This window comes from Aethalodelphis obliquidens, unplaced genomic scaffold, assembly GCF_003676395.1.
Source record: "Aethalodelphis obliquidens isolate GAN/ISIS:26980383/991018 unplaced genomic scaffold, ASM367639v1 scaffold24, whole genome shotgun sequence".
Classification (NCBI taxonomy): domain Eukaryota; kingdom Metazoa; phylum Chordata; class Mammalia; order Artiodactyla; family Delphinidae; genus Aethalodelphis; species Aethalodelphis obliquidens.
Window position 1 is genome coordinate 9,773,587 of NW_020837968.1, and position 20,437 is coordinate 9,794,023.

Consider the following 20,437-nt stretch of genomic DNA (forward strand, 5'->3'; position numbering starts at 1 on the left):
ATAGGACAGACATCAACTTGGAGGTGAATATTACTCTTCTAGTTTGGATTTTAATTAGCTTGTACAAGACACCTACTGAGACAGGTCTTTTTTTTTTTATTTTGGAATATGGTTGATTACAATGTTCTGTTAGTTTCAGGTATATGGCAGAGTTGATTCAGTCATACACATACATATATCCATTCTTTTTCAGATTCTTTTCCCATTTAGGTCATCACAGAATACTGAGTAGAGTTCCCTATGCTTTACAGTAGGTCCTTGTTGATTATCTATTTTATATATAGTATTGTGTATATGTTAATCCTAAACTCCTAATTTATCCCTCCCCTGCTGCGTTTCCACTTTGGTAACAATGTTTGTTTTCAAAGTTTGTGAGTCTCTTTCTGTTTTGTAAATAAGTTCATTTGTATTATTACTATTTTTTTTTTAGATTCCACACATAGGTGATATCGTATGATAGTTTCTCTGTCTGACTTCACTTAGTCTGATAATTTGTAGGTATATCCACATTGCTACAAATGGCATTATTTCATTCTTTTTATGGCTGAGTAATATTCCCTTATATATAAGTATCACATCTTTATCCATTCCTGTCAGTGGACATATAGGTTGCTTCCATGTCTTGGCTATTGTAAATAGTGCTGCAGTGAACGCTGTGGTGCATGTATCTTTTCAAATTATGGTTTTCTCCAGATATATGCCCAAGAGTGGGATTGCTGAATCATATGGTAGTTCTATTTTCAGTTTTTTAAGGAACCTCCATACTGTTCTGCATAGTGGCTGTACCAATTTACATTCCCACCAGGGGTGTAGGAGGGTTCCCTTTTCTCCACACCCTCTCCAGCATTTATTGATGATGGCCATTCTAATTGGTGTGAGGGGATAACTCACTGTAGTTTTGATTTGCATTTCTCTGATAATTAGTGATGTTGAACATCTTTTCATCTGCTTTTTGGCCATCTGTATGTCTTTGGAGAAATGTCTATTTAGATCTTCTGCCGATTTTTTGATTGGGTTGTTTGTTTTTTTATATAGAGCTGCATGCTCTGTTTGTAAATTGTGGAGATTAATCCCTTGTCGGTCACTTTGTTTGCAAATATTTTCTCCCATTCTGTGGGTTGTCTTTTCATTTTGATTATCGTTTCCTTTGCTGTTCAAAAGCTTTTAAGTTTAATTAGGTCCCATTTGTTTATTTTTGTTTTTGTTTCCATTACTCTAGGAGATGGATCCAAAAAGATACTGCTACGATTTATATCTAGAGTGTTGTGCCTATGTTTTCTTCTAAGACATTTATAGTATCTGGCCTTACATTTAGGTCTTTAATCCATTTTGAGTTTGTTTTTGTGTATGGTGTCAGAGAATGTTCTAATTTCATTCTTTTACATGTAACTATCCAGTTTTCCCAGCACCACTTACTGAAGAGACTGTCTTTTCTCTATTGTGTATTCTTGCCTCCTTTGTCATAGATTAGGTGACCATAGGTGTATGGATTTATCTCTGGACTTTCTATCCTGTTCCATTGATTTGTATTTCTGTTTTTGTGCCAGTACCATAAGGTTTTGATGACTGCAGCTTTGTAGTATAGTCTGAAGTCAGGAAGTCTGATTCCTCCAGCTCTGTTTTTTCTTTCTCAGGGTTGCTTTGGCTTTTTGGGATCTTTCATGTTTCCATGCAAATTGTAAAATTTTTATTCTAATGCTATGAAAAATGTCAGTGGTAATTTGATAGGGATTGCATTGAATCTGTAGATTGCTTTGGGTAGTATAGTCATTTTCACAATATTGATTCTTCCAATCCAAGAACATGGTATATCTCTCCATCTGTTTGTATTGTCTTTGATTTCTTTCATCAGTGTTTTATAGTTTTCTGAGTACTGGTCTTTATTCCTTTTGTTGCAATGACAAATGGGATTGTTTCCTTAATTTCTCTTTCTGATCTTTTGTTGTTAGTATGTAGTAATGCATGAGATTTCTGTGCATTAATTTTGTATCCTGCTAATTTACTGAATTCATTGATGAGCTCTAGTAGTTTTCTGGTAGCATCTTTAGGATTTTCTATGTATAGTATTGTGTCATCTGCAAACAGTGATAGTTTTACTTTTTTTCCAATTTCTGTTCCTTTTATTTCTTTTTCTTCTCTGATTGTGGTGGCTAGGACTTCCAAAACTATGTTGAATAAAAGTGGTGAAAGCGGACAACCTTGTCTTGTTCCTGATCTTAGAGGGAATGCTTTCAGCTTCTCACTGTTGAGACTGATGTTAACTGTGGGTTTGTCATATAGGGCCTTTATCATGTTGAAGTATGTTCTCTCTGTGCCCACTTTCTGGAGAGTTTTTATCATAAATGGGTGTTGAATTTTGTCAAAAGCTTTTTCTGCATCTGTTGAGGTGATCATATGGTTTTTAGTCTTCAGTTTGTTAATGTGGTATATTATACTGATTGATTTGCAGATATTGAAGAATCCTTGCATCCCTGTGATAAATCCCACTTAACTTATGGTGTATGATCCTTTTAATGTATTGTTGGATTTGGTTTGCTAGTATTGTGTTGAGGATTTTTGTGTCTATGTTCATCAGTGATACTGGCCTGTAATGTTCTTTATTTGTTTTATCTTTGTCTGGTTTTGGTATCAAGGTGATGGTGGCCTCGTAGAACGAGTTTGGGAGTGTTCCTTCCTCTGCAATTTTTTGGAATAGTTTCAGAAGGCTAGGTGTTAACTCTTCTCTAAATTTTGATAGAATTCGCCTGTGAAGCCGTCTGGTTCTGGATTTTCGTTGTAAGTTTTTTAATCACAGTTCCAATTTCAGTATTTGTGATTGGTCTGTTCTTATTTTTTGTTTCTTCCTGGCTCAGTCTTGGAAGGTTGTATGTTGTACCTTTCTAAGAATTTGTCCATTTCTTCTAGGTTGTCCATTTTATTGGCATATAGTTGCTTGTAGTAGTCTCTTGTGATCCTTTGTATTTCTGTGGTGTAAGTTGTAACTTCTTTTTCATTTCTAATTGTATTGATTTGAGCCCTCTTTTTTTTCTTGATGAGTCTGGCTAAAGGTTTATCAGTTTTGTTTATCTTTTCATAGAACTAGCTTTTAGTTTCATTGATCTTTGCTGTTGTTTTCTTTGTCTCTATTTCATTTATTTCTGCTCTGATCTTTATGATTTCTTTCCTTCTATTAACTTTGGGTTTTGTTTGTTCTTCTTTCTTGTACTACTTTAGGTGTAAGGTTAAGTTATTTATTTGAGATTTTTCTTGTTTCCTGAGGTAAGATGTATTGCTATAAACTTCCTTCTTAGAGCTGCTTTTGCTGTGTCCCATAGGTTTTGGATTGTCATCTTTTCATTGTCATTTGTCTCTCGGTATTTTTTTGATTTCCTCCTTGATATCTTCAGTGATCCATTGGTTGTTTAGTAGCATATCGTTTAGCCTCCACATGTTTGTGGGTTTTTTTACAGTTTTGTTCTTTGTTAATTGATTTCTAACCTTATAGCGTGGTCAGAAAAAGATGCTTGATATGATTTCAGTTTTCTTAAATTTACTGAGGCTTGCTTTGTCACCAAGCATGTGATCTGTCCTGGAGAATGTTCCATGTGTACTTGAGAAGAATGTGTATTCTGCTGCTTTCGGATGGCGTGTTCCATAAATATCAATTAAGTTCATGTGTTCTAATGTGTCATTTAAGGCCCGTGTTTCCGTATTGATTTTCTGTCTGGATGATCTGTCTGTTGATGTAAGTGAGGTGTTAAAGTCCCCACTATTATTATGTTACTGTCGATTTCTCCTTTCATGGTGTTAACATCTGCCTTATATATTGAGGTACTCCTATGTTGTGTGCATATGTATTTACAATTGTTATATCTTCTTGGATTGATCCCTTGATCATTTTGCAGTGTCCTTCTTTAACTCTTGTAACAGTCTTCATTTTAAAGTCTATTTTATGTGATACCAGTATTACTACTCCAGGTTTCTTTTGATGTCCATTTGCATGGAATACCTTTTTCTATCCCCTCAGTTTCAGTCTGAATGTGTTCCTACATCTGAAGTGAGTCTCTTGTTGACAGGATATATATGGGTCTTGTTTTGTATCCATTCAGCCAGTCTGTGTTTTTGTTTGGAGCATTTAATCCATTTACATCTAAGGTAATTGTTGGTATGTATGTTCTTATTGCCATTTTAGACACTTAGGTTCTTTGACATATATATCTATTGTCATACAATTTGCGGTTCAGCATGCTTATAGTAAATTTCAAAATCTTGTAAGGCATGTCCCCTCCACTTTCTTTCTTTGAGATCGTAATGTGGAAGATAACCATATTCTTTGCATAGCTTTTCTGACTTCAGAGCATTGGTTTACTAGGCAGCAGTAAGGAGATGGAGTGCTATAATATCAATTGAGCTTGTTCTGTCTTGTTTTACTTACGTGAAATTTTGTATTACATGTATGGAAAATTATAGAGCAAATATTGCTTTTTCTTTGTACTTAATTTTAGCTTAAAAATAGAAGTAAATTCACATATCTTATTGAGTTAAATTATGTAATTGTTATAATCCCTCTCAAATATGTTGTCCTGATTGTTTTACTCTTTTTTGGCATCTCTTTATTTTATAATCCCCTAATTTTTCTAGAGAAAAATTATTTAGAAGTACACTCTTTGTAAAAGATTAGATAGTATTTTTAAAAAGATTAGACCATATTTAGTTTTATTATTTTTAAAAAGATTAGATCGTATTTAGCTTTATTATTTATATTCCTCAATTAATGATCACAAGATTACATCATTCATCTCATTAGATAGGTACAGCATCTCTTTCTTGAACAGTGTATGAGCCTAGTATATGTCTGCATCCACATAGCAGCATATTATCATTATTCTTGAAGTGCTGGCAATTCTTGCTTTGTGTCCAGTCTGACAGTTCCTAAGAGCCATCTCTATTTCATTTCTCAATTTTTGTCAGTATTTAGAGTTTATTAGATAATTATTTCCATTTGTGTGTTTCAACACATGAATCCCATCTGGTGGCTGAAGTGGGTAATTACAGACCATCCATTGCCTAGGAAAAAATAATACGTATTTCTGTGTATTGCTTTTAAGTTTAAGCAAATCATTAGTTCTTGAAATTAATAAGAAGGTTGAATTGCATATTGTTGTGAATTATAGTTGTATTTATTGTGCATTTTTAAACAAAAATGAAGCTAAAGTGATTTTATTTAGGTTAGGTGATCATCATTTATGAATACTAAAGTTTGATTTTTGTGGTGAATATGTCATGTAGTATATAAAGGAGCACTTATTTTCTTCACATTTATTTGTTCTCTTTAGGTAAGGCAAAGAGAATCTTTACAATTTTGTTTGTATCACTTGTTTGGTATAACTTAAAAAAATAGATACTCCATAGTTAAAGTTCAGGTCATTTATTGTCATGATTGCTTAACTGTAGGTTTTAAGTGTATGAAGACTTACTGTATAATCACAGAGAATACATGTCTGAAAGACTTAAATTCAGTTAGAACAGAAAAAATTATTAAAAATTTACAGGTGTGTTTATCAGAAGTTAAATATTAAAGCATTTTTATTCAGTCAACTGCAAATCTGAATCATGATAATAAGTCTTTACATATGAGGAATGAATAGGCTCATGAGACTTTTTTCTTTTAGAATAAAACCTTTAAAATCCAGTCCTCAGAGAATGGTTTCCAAAGCCCCACATTTTATTCACTTGATTGTGCCAAGGTGTTGGAGTATACATCGTATACCAGATCACTCCATTATCTTAGTTTCCATGAATAGACTGTCATCTGAAGTTTCAAAAAAAAACGATTGGTTGAGTTTCAGTTAATAAGAGTAACAATAACTGATCAGTAACTGAAAGGAATAATAATTAGCCTGAAACTCTGATTTTTGTTGACTATTTCTATCCATAGATAATCACAGTACCAAATTTTTGTGTAGAAAAGTGAAAGGTACTACCTTTTTTTTTTTTTAAAGTTACTAAAGTTTTTACAATTTGAAGGACTTGGCTAAATTATTCTTTGGAGAAGTATAGAACTCTAGGCTCCTTTTAAGTGGTTTATATGTTCTATGTATGTAAATATAAGGTACCTCAGGAGTAATCTGGCTTTGTAGAGGATATAGATCAACAAAATTTTATATTTAATAAATATAAAGGTAGATAAATAGCTGTGACTCAATTTATTTTGGAACATTGATTTGTGTTTTTTTGCTTAAGTGCTGCTGAGTCTCACTTATGTGTCTGTTCTTGTTTAACAGAATCAAAGAGTCTTCAGGATGGCAACAAGTGTTTACAAGCCCATATTTGGATTGGACTATTGAACGAGTCGCTCTAAATGCAAAAGTGGTTGGAGGTCCACATGGAGACAAAGACAAAATGGTCGCCGTTGCCTCAGAGAGTAGCATCATCTTATGGAGTGTCCAAGATGGAGGAAGTGGAAGTGAAATTGGTAGGAAAAATCTTGTGTACGCTGTGACACGTAATATTCTGAAGTTTAAGAGGGATTGCCCATAAATATTAGAACTGGTTATTGGACTAGATATTAGTTAGCTAGAGCTGCTGCATCTTATTTTCAGGGTCCAGTAATATACAGGGCTGCTCAATGTGAGAGGAATGATCTGGTAAGGAGGGAAGAAAACTGAAACCTGACTGCTCTATAAGAATGTGCTTTTCCTGAATCCTGTTTAGTGGTGGCTGCTTTCTCTCCACCTCCTTCATACCACTGGGCCTGAAGATTGGGTGAATAACTTTCTTGTTCCTCCTCATTTGTTGCTTCTAGGCCAGAAAGTCTCAAGCTTTTAAATCTCTTCTAAATTTCACTTGACATTCTAGTTCAGGACCATTAAGAGTTTTTGTTTGTATAGGTTTTATCTAATGATATTTACCATAATAGGAATTAAAACTGAAATTTTAATAACTGCTTATTAATTAAAAATATAACATAAATAAGCCCATTGCATGGTAACATGAATGACACTTTTTTTTTTTGCGGTACGCGGGCCTCTCACTGTTGTGGCCTATCCTGTTGCGGAGCACAGGTTCTGGATGCGCAGACTCAGTGGCCATGGCTCACGGGCCCAGCCGCTCCGTGGCATGTGGGATCCTCCCGGACTGGGGCACGAACCCGTGTCCCCTGCATCGGCAGGTGGACTCTCAACCACTGCGCCACCAGGGAAGCCCCCGAATAACATTTTTAATGAAGAATAACTATATTTCCAAAAACTTTTGTGGGAAGAGTGGCAATGGTTTACAATTTTGTAAACCTCTTTAATGTTTTATTGAATTCTGATACTTATTTCTGCTTTCAGTCTGCTACGTTTTGTTACTCTGGTTGAACTACATGAAGAGAATTTGGCTTCACACAGATACATAGTTGAAAAAAAACATATTTTTATATAGTCTTTTCAGATAATTGTGGATAGTGTTTGCTTCTGTCCCAAAATTTTGAAATGATATCGATGAACTCTGTTCATACAGATCATACTCTGTTAAATTAAAATCCATCAATCTGTTTTGTACTTTGAATGGATCTTTTGTCCTTACATAATTTTATAACATGATGCATTGGTCATTTGGAAAGTGTTGGTTTATTCTGAGTCATGTAGATCTTCCAAGTGTTGATACCTTTCATTGTACAATAGAGTAAAAAAAAAAAAAAAAAAATCACATTTTTTTACTATAACCACTGATCACACCTCTGAACTCTGTTGTGTTAGGAAGTTGTCATACTCGCTGTGGCAGATAAACGCTTTCCAGAATTCTGATATTCACTTGAAACACTGAGTTTGTATCATTAAAGTAACAGGTCCACTTTTCTCCCATTTTAGGAAAGTTTACCAAATAACCAAATCTGAATTACCATAGTTTGTTAGTCATGCTTTCACATGAAAATGGTACGCTAAGAGAAGAGCAGCTGGTTTCCTCTCAGCTCCAGCAATTGGGAAGATGCTTCTCCTCGACACAGTCATGGTACTTAGTCACACAGAATATTCAGAAGACACACACTCAAAATTGAGACTTAGTCAGTACATACTCTTACACAGATTGCTTCATCCAGGAAATTCTTAAGTTCAGCTGGCCTTGTTTTCTTCCATTGAAAGTGTGCGGCAGAGAGGAATTGAATCACTACCAGTACAGTTTACTGCCACTGCTTTGATTCATGCTAAGGTGCTCGCTCTTTTTACCCAACATTGCTTTGCACCATTAGTGCAAAGATCAACAGGAATGTTCTAGGATAAAGTGTGATAGTCATACGTTTTCAACACTCTGAATATTTCAACACCATGTGTGTTTGTGGCCGATACTCAGGTAGAAGATCTCTGATGACTGGCTGGTACTGATACTGGATGCCCAGAAACAAAACACCAGGTCCAGCCACATCTGTGTATTCGTTTTTGTAAGACAAAAATGCAGTTTTGCAGACAGCCTACTGTCTGCACCAGTCTTTAATTCGAGGACTTACTGTGTCATTGAAAAGTGCCAGTGTTGTGGTTTATTTTACTGACATTTCATCTGGCAGGCTTTCACCATCGCCATCTGTCCTAGCTTTCTTAGTCTCCCAGTGATTGTGTGCCCTCCTCTAGCCAGTGCAATGCCATAACTTACCCTGTAGGATGATTCAGTGGCTTTTTCATATCTAGTTTGAAAATCTGTAACAATTTGTGGCTTTTAAAACACTTTTTCCATCTTCATTTAAAATATTTCTTTAAACTCTGAGTATTTGGTCTCAAGGAACCCACAGCTGGCTTTATAATACTGTTCAAAATTGTTCTGTTGCATAGGCACAATAAGGCAAGTTATTAATATCTGTATAGTTGAAGGAAAGATTACTTTTGTTATTTAAAATTTTTATATGCAGTTTTGCTCAGTTTGTTTTAGAGTCCTCCCTTCCTTGAATCAAAGAACTCTACTATGTCATATGTATCTTTGCCAGCACTGTTAGATTTAGATGGTGCAGCTATGGATTGAAAGGCAAGTTAAGTATAAGAAAAATACATTAAAAATAATTTATTTTAGAATAAAATATTTTTAACAGTTTTAGGTAAAATTTAAAAATTAAGAAAGGTTTTCAGAACATTTTAAAAACTAATATTGCAAAACAACAAAGTGTACTTCTTGTGTTTCTTTGTAGGCACAAGGAAAACTTGTATTTTAAAATAATTATAGCAGATGTAACTGAAGATGACTAATAAAAGCATAGTGGAAGTATTTAGGCCAGACTAAGTTAGTCTTGGGAAACTTAGTTATACCCCAGTCTACCATCATAAACCATTCTAGAGAATATAAGAACACATATGCAGATGCCATTGTCTAAATGGTGACCTCATCACATGTCATGTAGCCTCTGGAAAACTCCTCTGTACATTCTTGAGATAATGAGAATTTGTTAAAAAAAAGGCAAGTAGTGCTTTAATATCACCATGAAAATAGTCTTGACTTCAGACTTCCAGAGGGTTCTCGGAGACCAAGGATTCCTAGATTATACTTAAAGAGAATCATTGTTCTAGGCCATTTTCCTTCCCTTCTCTCCCAGCTACTCCCCCAGTCCCCGCGCCTGCCCACATTTCGAATCTCATACCATCTGCATTTACGCTTGATGTAGTCCTCAGCTGCCCTCTAGGTTACTATCCTTCATGCCTTTGAAATTACTAACTCTGATTTTCCAACTCAAAAATTCTTTAACTCCACTGGGATCTTCACTCACTACTTCCCTTTTTATAGGCTTGGATTCCATCATCATAATCACTCTAGCATAGAGCCTCAGTTTTCTTGTATCTTTCCCTTTGCCTTACCTACCTGGAGAAACCACATCCCTGGCCAAATCGACCTTTCCCCCTGAATATTAAAGGCGGTGAGGAAAAAGAAATGCATATGCACACAAAACAATAGTCTCAGTCCGTGGCCTCTACTCTCAAGTGGGCCTTTAAAGGCTACCCAGAAATCCTACTACATTACCCCTGTCAGTTCTGCCACTCTCCTAGATGACTGTTTCATACCTTTTTCTTTTTCCTTAAACTTCCAACATCTTGTCATTCTCATTGAGAGAATAGAGAAAACCAGGAGAGACTTTTCCTAAATTCCTTCAATCATATCTGCCCATCTACGTGTATCTGTGCTCATATAATCTATTATCACATTTATTACTGTGATTAAATTGTCTCTGATCTTACCTGAGGCCAGCTCCTTATATCCAGCTGTGTACTATGTCCTATTTCCTTCTACCTACTGGAGACATTGCTCTAGAAGTTATTCCACTCTGTTGGATCATTTCCATCATCATACAGCTGTGCTTTAATTCTGCCTTAAAATCAACAGCAAAAACTACCCTATGTTCTCTTCCAGTTTTTACTTCATTTTTATGTTCCTCTTAAAGCAAGAGAGAGTAGTTATCTGATCTTGTTTCTATATCCTCCTCTTCTCTTTAGAAGTTGCTCTAATTATGCCTCCAACCACTCTATAAAACTGTTCTTGTTAGTGTGACCCATGATCTGTACTCTGCTATATCCTAGGATCAATTTATAGTCTTCATCTGGTTAGAACTGTCATTTGATAATATTTGATATAGTTGATTACTCTTTTCCATTTGAAGACTTTCTTTCTTTGGCTTCTAGGACACCTTATTGTCTTTATTTTTTTTTTATTTTTTTTTTTTTGTGTTACGCGGGCCTCTCACTGCTGTGGCCTCTACCGTTGCGGAGCACAGGCTCCGGACGTGCAGGCTCAGTGGCCATGGCTCACGGGCCCAGCCGCTCCGCGGCATGTGGCGTCCTCCCGGACCGGGGCACGAACCTGTGTCCCCTGCATCGGCAGGTGGACTCTCAACTACTGTGCCACCAGGGAAGCCCCTTGATTTTTATTATAGCTCTTTGTTTCTTCTCAGTTCCTTTTGATAATTCTTCCTTATTTGCCTAATTTCAAAATCTTGGCATGCCCCAGGGCTCAGTCCTTGGACTTCATTCCTCTATATCTGTGTCTGGTCCTCAAGATCATTCCCAGGTTCAGTGATTTGCTAGGAGGACTTAGAGGACTCAGCACCCAGAGGTACTTAGAGCTATGGTTTATTACAGTGAAAGCATGCAAAGCAAAATTGGCAAGGGAAAAGACACATGGGGTGAAGTTCAGTGGAAACCAGGTACAAGCTTTCAAGAGTTCCCTTCCAGTGGTATCTCATAGGACATGCTTAATCCTCCAGCAGTGAATTGTGACAAACTTGTGAGATGTCTGCCAGGGAAGAAGCTCACTGGAGACTTGGTACCCAAGGTTATTACTAGAGGCTAGTCACTTAAGTACCCTCTGCCTAGCCTGTACCAAGATTCCAGATTCCCAAAAGGAAGCAGATGTTCAGGATAGAGGACATTGTTTACACAGCAGTTTAGGCTTTTTGTCAGCATAGATTAGATTTCTTTTGTCTAGAATTTCATGAGTGGAGTTATGTAGTTAGTGTGTGTTCTTCTGTCTCTGGCTTCTTTCATTCTACAGAATGCTTTTGAGATTCATCCATGTTGTTGAGTGTATCAGTGGTTCATCCCTTTTTATTGTTGAGTGGTATTCCATTGAAGTAATATTCCAGAATTTGTTTCTCCATTCATCTGTTGGTAGACATTTGGTTTATTTCCGGATTGGAGATATTAGGAATAAAGCTGCTATGAAGGTAGCAATCTTTCTTTGGACATTTTTTTTTTAAACATCTTTATTGGAGTATAATTGCTTTACAATGATGTGTTAGTTTCTGCTTTATAACAAAGTGAATCAGTTATACATATACATACATCCCCATATCTCCTCCTCCTTGCTTCTCCCTCCCACCCTCCCTATCCCACCCCCCTAGGTGGTCACAAAGCACCGAGCTGATCTCCCTGTGCTATGCGGCTGCTTCCCACTAGCTATCTATTTTACATTTGGTAGTGTATATAAGTCCATGCCACTCTCGCACTTCATCCCAGCTTACCCTTCCCCCTCCCCGTGTCCTCAAGTCCATTCTCTACATCTGCGTCTTTGGACGTTTTTTAAATTAAATATCTAGGAGTGGAATTTCTGGGACCTGTGAAAAGCGTATGGTTTATGTTATGAGAAAATGCACCACTGTCTTCCAAGTGGTTCTTACCATTTTACATTTCTGCCAGCAATGTGTGAGAGTTCTGGTTGCTCTGCACCCTTACCAACACTTTTTTATTGTCAGTCTTAATTTGAGCCATTCTAGTGGATGTGCAGTGATTTTAATGTTGGTTTTAATTGCATTTCCCTAACTACTAATGATATTGAGCATCTTTTCACGTCCGTATTGACCATTTGTACTGTGTTTTTGAGAAGTATCTTAAAATCATTGCCCTCTTTTTATGAGATTGTCATCCTATTATTGATTTGTAATAGGTCTGTACATAGATTAGTGGTTTGCAACGAGGGATAATGTCGTCCTCCAGGGGACCTGTGGAAATGTCTGGAGACATTTTTGGTTGACACCATTGAGGGAGGACTCTTCTCTCTTTCTCTCCAACTCCCCCCACCTCACTCCCTTTCCCTCTCCCTAACATCCCTCCCTCCTTCCCTCTTCTCTCTTCCTCTTTTTGAAATTCAGTTACATTTTAGGCTACTTCATATTGGCCTTAGATGGCACTGAAGCGCTATTTTTTTTCCAATTTCTTTTCTCCCCCTTCTTCAGTTTAGATCAATGTCTTTACTGTCTTTTGCCCTTTTGCTGCGGTATTCATTTAATCTGCAGTTAAGCCCATCTAGTAAGTTTTTTATTTGAGATGCTGGACTTTTCAACTCTAAAATTACCTTTTTTGATTCTGTTTTAGTTTGTTTCTCAGCTGAGATTTCTTGTCTATTCACTCATGCCTTATTTTTTGCTAAATGCAACATATTCATTATAGCTGTTTTATTAGTTTTTGTCTGCTAATTCCACTGTCTGCACCACCTCATTTATTTTGAGTTACATTTTCCTGCTTCTTCACATGTCTGGGAAGTTGTCATTATATGTTGGGCTTGTGCATGATACGTTATGTAGGGAGTATGAATTATTATTATTATTATGTAGGGAGTAACAATGCTGTCTTCTTTTAAAAGATGTGAGTTTTATTCTGGCAGGCAATTAAATTACCAGAGGATCTTTATCCCGCTAGGCTTGGTTTTTTTGCGTTGTTAAGGATAGGTAGCCTTTTTCACCTTTATTTTTTATTTTAGGGCATGACTCCTACTCAGGGTGTGGTGTTATCTTTTTGGAGTCTTAACTGAATGCCTGAAGAGTGAGTCTTCCTGTGCTGGAACTATTGAATCCACCCACAAATGACCTCTGCTATTTCCACTTAGCTCCCAGGCCTACAGCAGCCTCTCTCTTTTATTCCTCGGGGATTCTCGCCCAGCCCAGGTGCAGCCTGGTCTCAGCCAAGGCACAGGAAAACCCCTATACAAATTCTGCGCCATCTCCACTCCCACGCTTCTTTCTTTCTTATACCCTGTTCATAAATTCTAGCTGCCTCAACAGCTCTAGACTCTGATCTCAGCTTTCTCAGTTGAGAGAAACCCTCACTTGATTTTCCCTTGGGTTTCACCTCGCTGTGGTCGGGAGAGCTTATACAGAAAGCCAGTGTGACCGTGGGGCTTATCTTAGGTATTTACTGTTTCAGGTCTTCTGCTCCCTGTTGTCCGGTGCCTAAAAGCAGTTGCCTCATGTATTTTGGCCAGGTTTTTTTATGGTGAGGAATAGTCTGATGCCATTTATTCCATCATGACTGGCAGTGAAAGTCCCCCCTAAAACTTTAGGGAAAAAAAAATTTTGAAATTATAATATACTGGTAAGTATACAGAAAAGAAATCAGTTGTGGGGTTTTTTTTGTTTGTTTTTTTCAAATTGCCACTTGTAACATACCAATTAGTGAAGGAGATTTTATGCCTTGCTTTCTTTCCCCCCCAAAAAACAAAGGGTATGGTCAGTAGCTACCTTATGAGATGGTAGATGGTAATTTGTTCATGTAAAAGAGATTATTTGTTGTTACAAATATTCTTTAGGACCTGACGGCACCATCCAAAGAAAATTGTTAGGACTGGTGTATCCATGATAGAGCTTCCCCAGAGGCTGAGCGCCTTTGTTATAACTTACATAAGACATTGCTGCTGGATTGCCGCCATAAGCAGGGCCCCTTAAGACAGGAGCTCGTCATTACTTTTACTGGTGTCCTCCCTGTGCATAGGGGTCAGCATTGTTGAGTCTAAGCAGGGGTGACACTTGAAATTTCTTGAGATCATTCAGAATGTCTTCCTTGATTTCCCAGAATCTCATTCTTCTCTCGAGTAATCAGTGTTTGTTGGTTTTCCTGTTTTTATTTCTACCTTTCACATAGCCCATAGTACTGAATATAGTTATCCTAACATGTTCTGAAAAATTGTCTAGCATCAAGATTAAAGTACTAATACATGAGAGTCCCTGAAGTTGCGTGTGAAATGATTACTCTCTGCTTTGAAGTGGCAAGTTAATTTCTCAGCCAGTTCTGATCAGAGAGCTTATTAGCTTTTGTATGTGTGTTGTGTTTTATTTTGCTCTGGTTTTTTTGGTTGACAGGTTGGGCTGAGATGATCTATTCATGTGTATAAATATGTATTTATGAGTACATAAAAGTTAAAATGTACATATGGAAGACATTCTTAGCAATACTTTCCAGATTTGTTTGTTTTTCATTTTTGTCCAGTGTATATCTTTTTTCTTTTTGCTAGATGCCTGGCTTTTTCAAGATTGGTTAAGAATTTTCAAGGTGTTGTTTATTGCCACTGGTCTTGTATATAGTACACTTCTGAACATAAAGAAATATCCCTCATTCATGTAAGATTCGAAAGAAATCAGTTATCTTTTCTGGCTTCTGCTTTTTAACATATTACTGTCGCACTTAATTGGTTTGTTTCTCCCCGTGAGTTCTTCAAAGCCTTGTGAATCCTTGTTTTTCTCAGTTAGATGCTGAGAAAATTGTTCGTGTTGTCACACATTAGGTACTTTTATTTTTTGGGGGTACTTTTTTAAAAATAAAAAAACATACTTGAAACAGCTAAAGATACACATAAAACAATATTTTATAGTGAGGCTTATTTTCTAGAATAATTAGGTAAAAAGGTATTTCTCATAAGGTGCTTTTTAAGTAATAGAATACTATTTAAATGTCAAAATTGGATTATAACATTTTTAAGGTGAAAGTGAGCCTTGAGACCTTTAGCTTGGACCCAGTTTTATAGATCAGGTAAGTAAGAACCTGAAGGTGGCGAAGTAGGAACCTGAAGGTGGCAAAGAAAGGTACTGTCAGAGCCAGGATTCTGACCCAGAATCTCCTCCCTGCTGGTGTAGTACTCAGCTAGAGAGAGACAACTGTGTGGGGCCATACATGCTATACCAAGGTGAGCCGAGACATTCTTGACTCTTTTGCTGTTAATGTGGGCTATCCTTACAAGGTCCCTCACCTGCAACCCCGCTTCCCTTTTTTCTCAGGTTCCCTAGGCTTACCCATTCCTGATCCCCCAATTTGATGAATTCCTTTTCACCTTTTTAAAAAAACCAACTCAGATGGCTTCTTAGAAATATTCTCAAGCTCCTTTTCCTGCCCTCTTTTACTCCTCTGGTTATTACTGTACTCTGTGCATCCTTCTGTTATTATTGCATTAAAATTGGTTGTTTGTATTTTTTTCCTTTAAATCTTAAGTTCCTAGTAATATCCAGTCTTCTTACGTTTATTTGTTTTTTTTTTAATTGAAGTTTAGTTGATTTACAGTATTGTGTTAGTTTCAGGCATACAGCAGAGTGATTCGGAGATATATATATATATATGTATATATACATATATATATATATATATGTATATATACTTTTCATTCTTTTCCATTATAGGTGGTTACAAGATATTGAATATAATTCCCCGTGCTATACACTAAATCCCTGTTGTTTATCTTCTCATATTTTTTAATCCCATGGCCTAGTATAGTTAGTGTCTTTGGAGTGAATTAAATTGAGATCTGCAGTGTTGGGAAACAAGAGGTTTAAAATAAGCTCTGATAAAGGCCTGAATGTTTGTTTTGAATACAGTGTGACTTCTTGCTGTTTTGTTTTGTTCTTTTCTCTTTTTTGCCTATTTCCAGATTTCTAGATACATTCTGGATAGTTGAGGTTGCCAAGTCTGTGTCGGTCCATGAGCAGGCTGCAGCTAAATCTCTTGTGGATTTTATAGAAATGCAGTGGGTTTCCTGAGTTAGCGAGTCTGGCATGAATCCAGGAATCCCAGGATTCTTTCTGTTTTATTTTGTTCACTTTAAATCTACGCGGTTGTTTTGATGGTCAGCTAGGTTTGGGAGCCACAGCTTCAGGTAACAAGCTGTTCAGTCCGAGTGGGACTACTCGGGGTAGACTTCTATCTGCCACTTAAGAGCTTACAGGTTTCTTATTTCTGGTTCCCAACGTGTCTGGAACATAATTTGTAGAAATGAGATGCCTTTGAAAGATGTTTTTAATCTGGGTTTTGATTAATTCGAAAGATGGTGACTGATTAACCTCTATCTTTTATTATCATTTAAGGAGTGTTCAGCCTTGGTGTTCCTGTAGACGCTCTCTTCTTCATCGGTAACCAGTTGGTGGCCACGAGTCATACAGGGAAAGTGGGAGTGTGGAATGCTGTCACCCAGCACTGGCAGGTTGGTTTTAACTAATGCATATTGCAGAAATGAAATTATTTCTGAAACTCACGCTGATTATGCATCTGCTTTATTGTGGAATTCATATTGTTTCTGTTTTGATTATACAGTAAGTCCCCTGCATACGAACAAGTTCAGTTCCAAGAGTGTGTTTGTAAGTCCAATAAAGTTAGCCTAGGTACCCAACTAACACAATCTGCTATATAATACTGTACTGTAATAGGTTTATAATACTTTTCACACAAATAATACATAAAAGCAAACAAAAAATAAAGAAAACATTTTTAATCTTACAGTACAGTACCTTGAAAAGTACAGTAGTACAGTACAACAGCTGGCATCCAGGGGCTGGCATCGAGTGAACAGGCAGGAAGAGTTACTGTAGTGGAGGAGGGAGAGGAGGTGGGAGATGGTAGAGCTGAAGGATCCGTAGCAATAGGCGACAGAGGGCAAGCTGCGATTTCACTCACGCCTGACATTGATAGCACAGGTTCTGGTTCCTTGCTGGATTCAATTCTGTCTACCCTCTTGAAAAGGCGATCCAGTGATGTCTGGGTAGTAGCTATTTTTTTCTCCTCATAGATGACACGGTAGCACTGGATGCATTCTGAACGTCTGCTGCAACTTTGGTGTACTGTTCTACTTTCGGGTCCTGTGCCTCAGAAACTAACAGTGCCTCCTCAGATAAAGAGAATCCCCTTGCCATTTCCTGTGTCATGAATCTCTTCTTAGCAGTACCAACTACATCACCGCTGCCTTTACGCTTGCTTCCAGATATCCTGGGCTCGAAATAAAGATACTGTACTACTGTACTCTGTACAGTACTGTACAGTAAAGTACACAAAAGCACAACCACTTGTAGAGGATGTATGCACGTGACAGTGCAGGCCAGACATGTGAACTAACTTACGTGATTGGACATGCGAACGCACGTTTGCTTCCTTGAAAGTTTGCAAGTTGAAGGTTCGCATGTAGGGGACTTACTGTATAAAATATTGAATATATTTACTGCTAAGTTTGCTTCTGGATACAAGTTTGACTACATTTTCAAGAATTTTAAGTCACTTTAGAAAATGAGTGAGTTTTTAAACTGGTTTGACATTTCTTTATTTCCTTGAAATGTTTTAAGTTTCATGCCTTGGGAATAGTAGTCCAGGCAAACTTCATCTCCTGAGTGGGAGCACACTTCTGTGTGAAAATACATAGCCTGTTCAAGGAAAAGATAGCAAGCTAAACGGTTTCAAGTACTTGAGAGGAACAGGAAGGAGATAAGACTAAAAAAAAGGTTATTGCCTGATTCTGAAGGAGACGGGAAAAATGAAAGGACTTTAAGCAGAGAGTGACTTGGCCAGATCCATGTTTTAGAAAGAGAACAGTGCTGGCTAATATGAAAAGTGGACTGGAGATCAGGGAAGTAATGCAGCAAAAGAGGCAGAGCTTCAACTAAAATGAGTAGACGGCAAAGATGAGAGTAGCTGAAAAACATTTCATAAGCCTTCCTAAAAGGATTGGTGGATTAGATGGAGAAAAATTAAAGGAGAGAGAGATGGATTTCTAGTTCTGGCAGTTGAGTGGCTGGTAATATTTTACATTGATAGGGAACGGAGGAGGAGAATCATATATGCTGGTAGATAGTGTGAGGAATAATTAGAATGACTAAATATGTTTACTTTGAGATTCCTGTGGGTATCCATATACAGGAGCTCAATATATAGTTGGAAGCACCCCTCTGGAATTTAGGGAAGAAGAAAAGGGCTAGAAAAAAGTATTTGGAAACCATAATACTTGGTAATTTAAAAATGGGAATTGGTAAGATTTTCCATTGAGAGGATATCTGCAGCAAAAGAAAAGCCAAAGTTAAAATCCTGAGGAACATTAGCTCTTAAGGGAACAAGATAGGAAACCAAGAGCCAAAGTGACACATATGATACGATTGAGAAATGACATTGGTTTTGTCAGTAGGATATCATTTGCAGATGTATTAATAAGTTAATTAGGTTTTGATTGGGGGGCAGATTGCAGGAACTAAGGAATTAAAAGATCAGAGGTTAGAGTTAGCAAATTCAGAGTGTCTTTCAAAAAGTTTGGTGGTGAAGGAGAGCAGAGAAACACAGTGATAGTTTAAGGATCAAGGCTAGATGGAGGAAAAGATATTCAGTGCTTTATTTTACTTTTTCTCTAGGACGGGAGAAGTTTGAGCATGCTTGTTAGTCAGAGAGGGGAGTTGACAGAGAAAGCATTTGAAGGTTGAAAGAATGAAGATGGTTGCTAGTGCCCTAGAAGCAAATGGGGTCTAGAACACAGCTGGAGGGGTTGCCCCAGCAGAGTAGAGAGATTTCTTTCTCTGCGATGGAAGAGTGAGGAAGGCGTACTGTGGAGGAGAAAGACATTGGAAGTGTGTTTCAAGGATTGCAGAGATTATAAATCTTTATAATGGACCTGGCTGGTACAGCTATGTGAGTTTCTTCCTTAATCCTCAGTACTGGGAACAGAAGCAAGAGAAAAGAAAACAGTGTCGGCCTGATTCAGGATTGGAGATGTAATAAAATGGGTATGACACACAAAGGGACGAGAAAACATGAAGTGGCAAAGTAATTGAAACTGTAAGATCAAGAAGTGAAGGAGTGCCAGGTCAGCAGAGGGGGATGCAGGGATTCAAGGGACTAGAGGGACGTGAAAGCAGGTTGGTGACTTACAAGGAGTGGGAATTGTTGTGGTCAAAGACTGGAGTTAAGGTTTTGGAGTTGGAGCAGTTCTCATTGACGTAGCCATTTAAATCGTGTGTTGAACTGACTTAAAGATGAAAGTAGTTGAAATAGTGGTCAGAGAACTGTAAGGGTCATCAGGGTGAACATTTAGGTGCCAGAACAGTAATGGAGAATGGGACAAAAAGCTAACTGATCCAGGTGCCCAGCTCCTCAGCAGAAGTGGTGTGTTGATCTGGAAGCTGCAGTCTGGGCAGAGGTAGGGTAATTGAATGTCCTGATTGGGCTGAGCTTGTGGAGGGACATTCTTAAGGTCGTAGGGCCGCGCCTGAGATGCTGGGGAAATGGTGAGAGAATGAATGACTTCCGATGAGAGAGATTGCAATCGGAGAAAGTTATATTTCATTCTAGATGGAGACATGGAAGTCATGTTTGTAGAAAAAATACATTAGTCAAGAGTGGACCTTCCATATGGGCACAGAAAAGGCATTATAAAGGTTGTTACCATGAAAGTGATGGGCCAAGGAATGTGGGGAGGGACTGATCTAGGTTGATCTAAAGTTGAGGTGGAGGGAGGTCGATGAGAGGGATTCTTCAGCTGGTGATATTTCTGTAAAGAGGAATGTGGATTTTAATGATTTATGGAAGATCTGCTCTCAGGTAAGTTACTTGGCCAATTATGTCAAGTGAGCTTTTAGTGGCTCTGAGAAGCTGTGCTATCTGTGCCATAAAACTCCGAAGGTGCGTTTAGGTTTCTAAAGAAACATGTTTCTTTTTTTTTTTTTTTTTTTTTTTTTTTTTTGCGGTACGCGGGCCTCTCACTGTTGTGGCCTCTCCCATTGCGGAGCATAGGCTCCAGACGCGCAGGCTCACGGGCCCAGCCACTCCGCGGCATGTGGGATCTTCCTGGACCGGGGCACGAACCCGTGTCCCCTGCATCGGCAGGCGGACTCTCAACCACTGTGCCACCAGGGAAGCCCAGGAACATGTTTCTTTATTACCTTCTTTGTTTTTTTTTACTAATGTCACAACTGCATATAAAAGTTTTCATATTTTGAGATCCC

At 37.7% G+C, this 20,437-nt stretch overlaps 1 protein-coding gene across 3 annotated transcripts in view; it reads left to right on the forward strand.

The window, feature by feature from the left end:
* Positions 1 to 20,437, forward strand: part of KCTD3 (potassium channel tetramerization domain containing 3) — a 70,225-nt gene that overhangs the window by 19,617 nt on the left and 30,171 nt on the right. For all 3 annotated transcript variants that reach the window (XM_027122183.1, XM_027122182.1, XM_027122184.1), the window contains exons 9-10: positions 6,264 to 6,454; positions 16,553 to 16,668. In XM_027122183.1, coding sequence (XP_026977984.1) covers positions 6,264 to 6,454; positions 16,553 to 16,668 — 307 coding nt within the window. The remainder of the gene's footprint in view (positions 1 to 6,263; positions 6,455 to 16,552; positions 16,669 to 20,437) is intronic.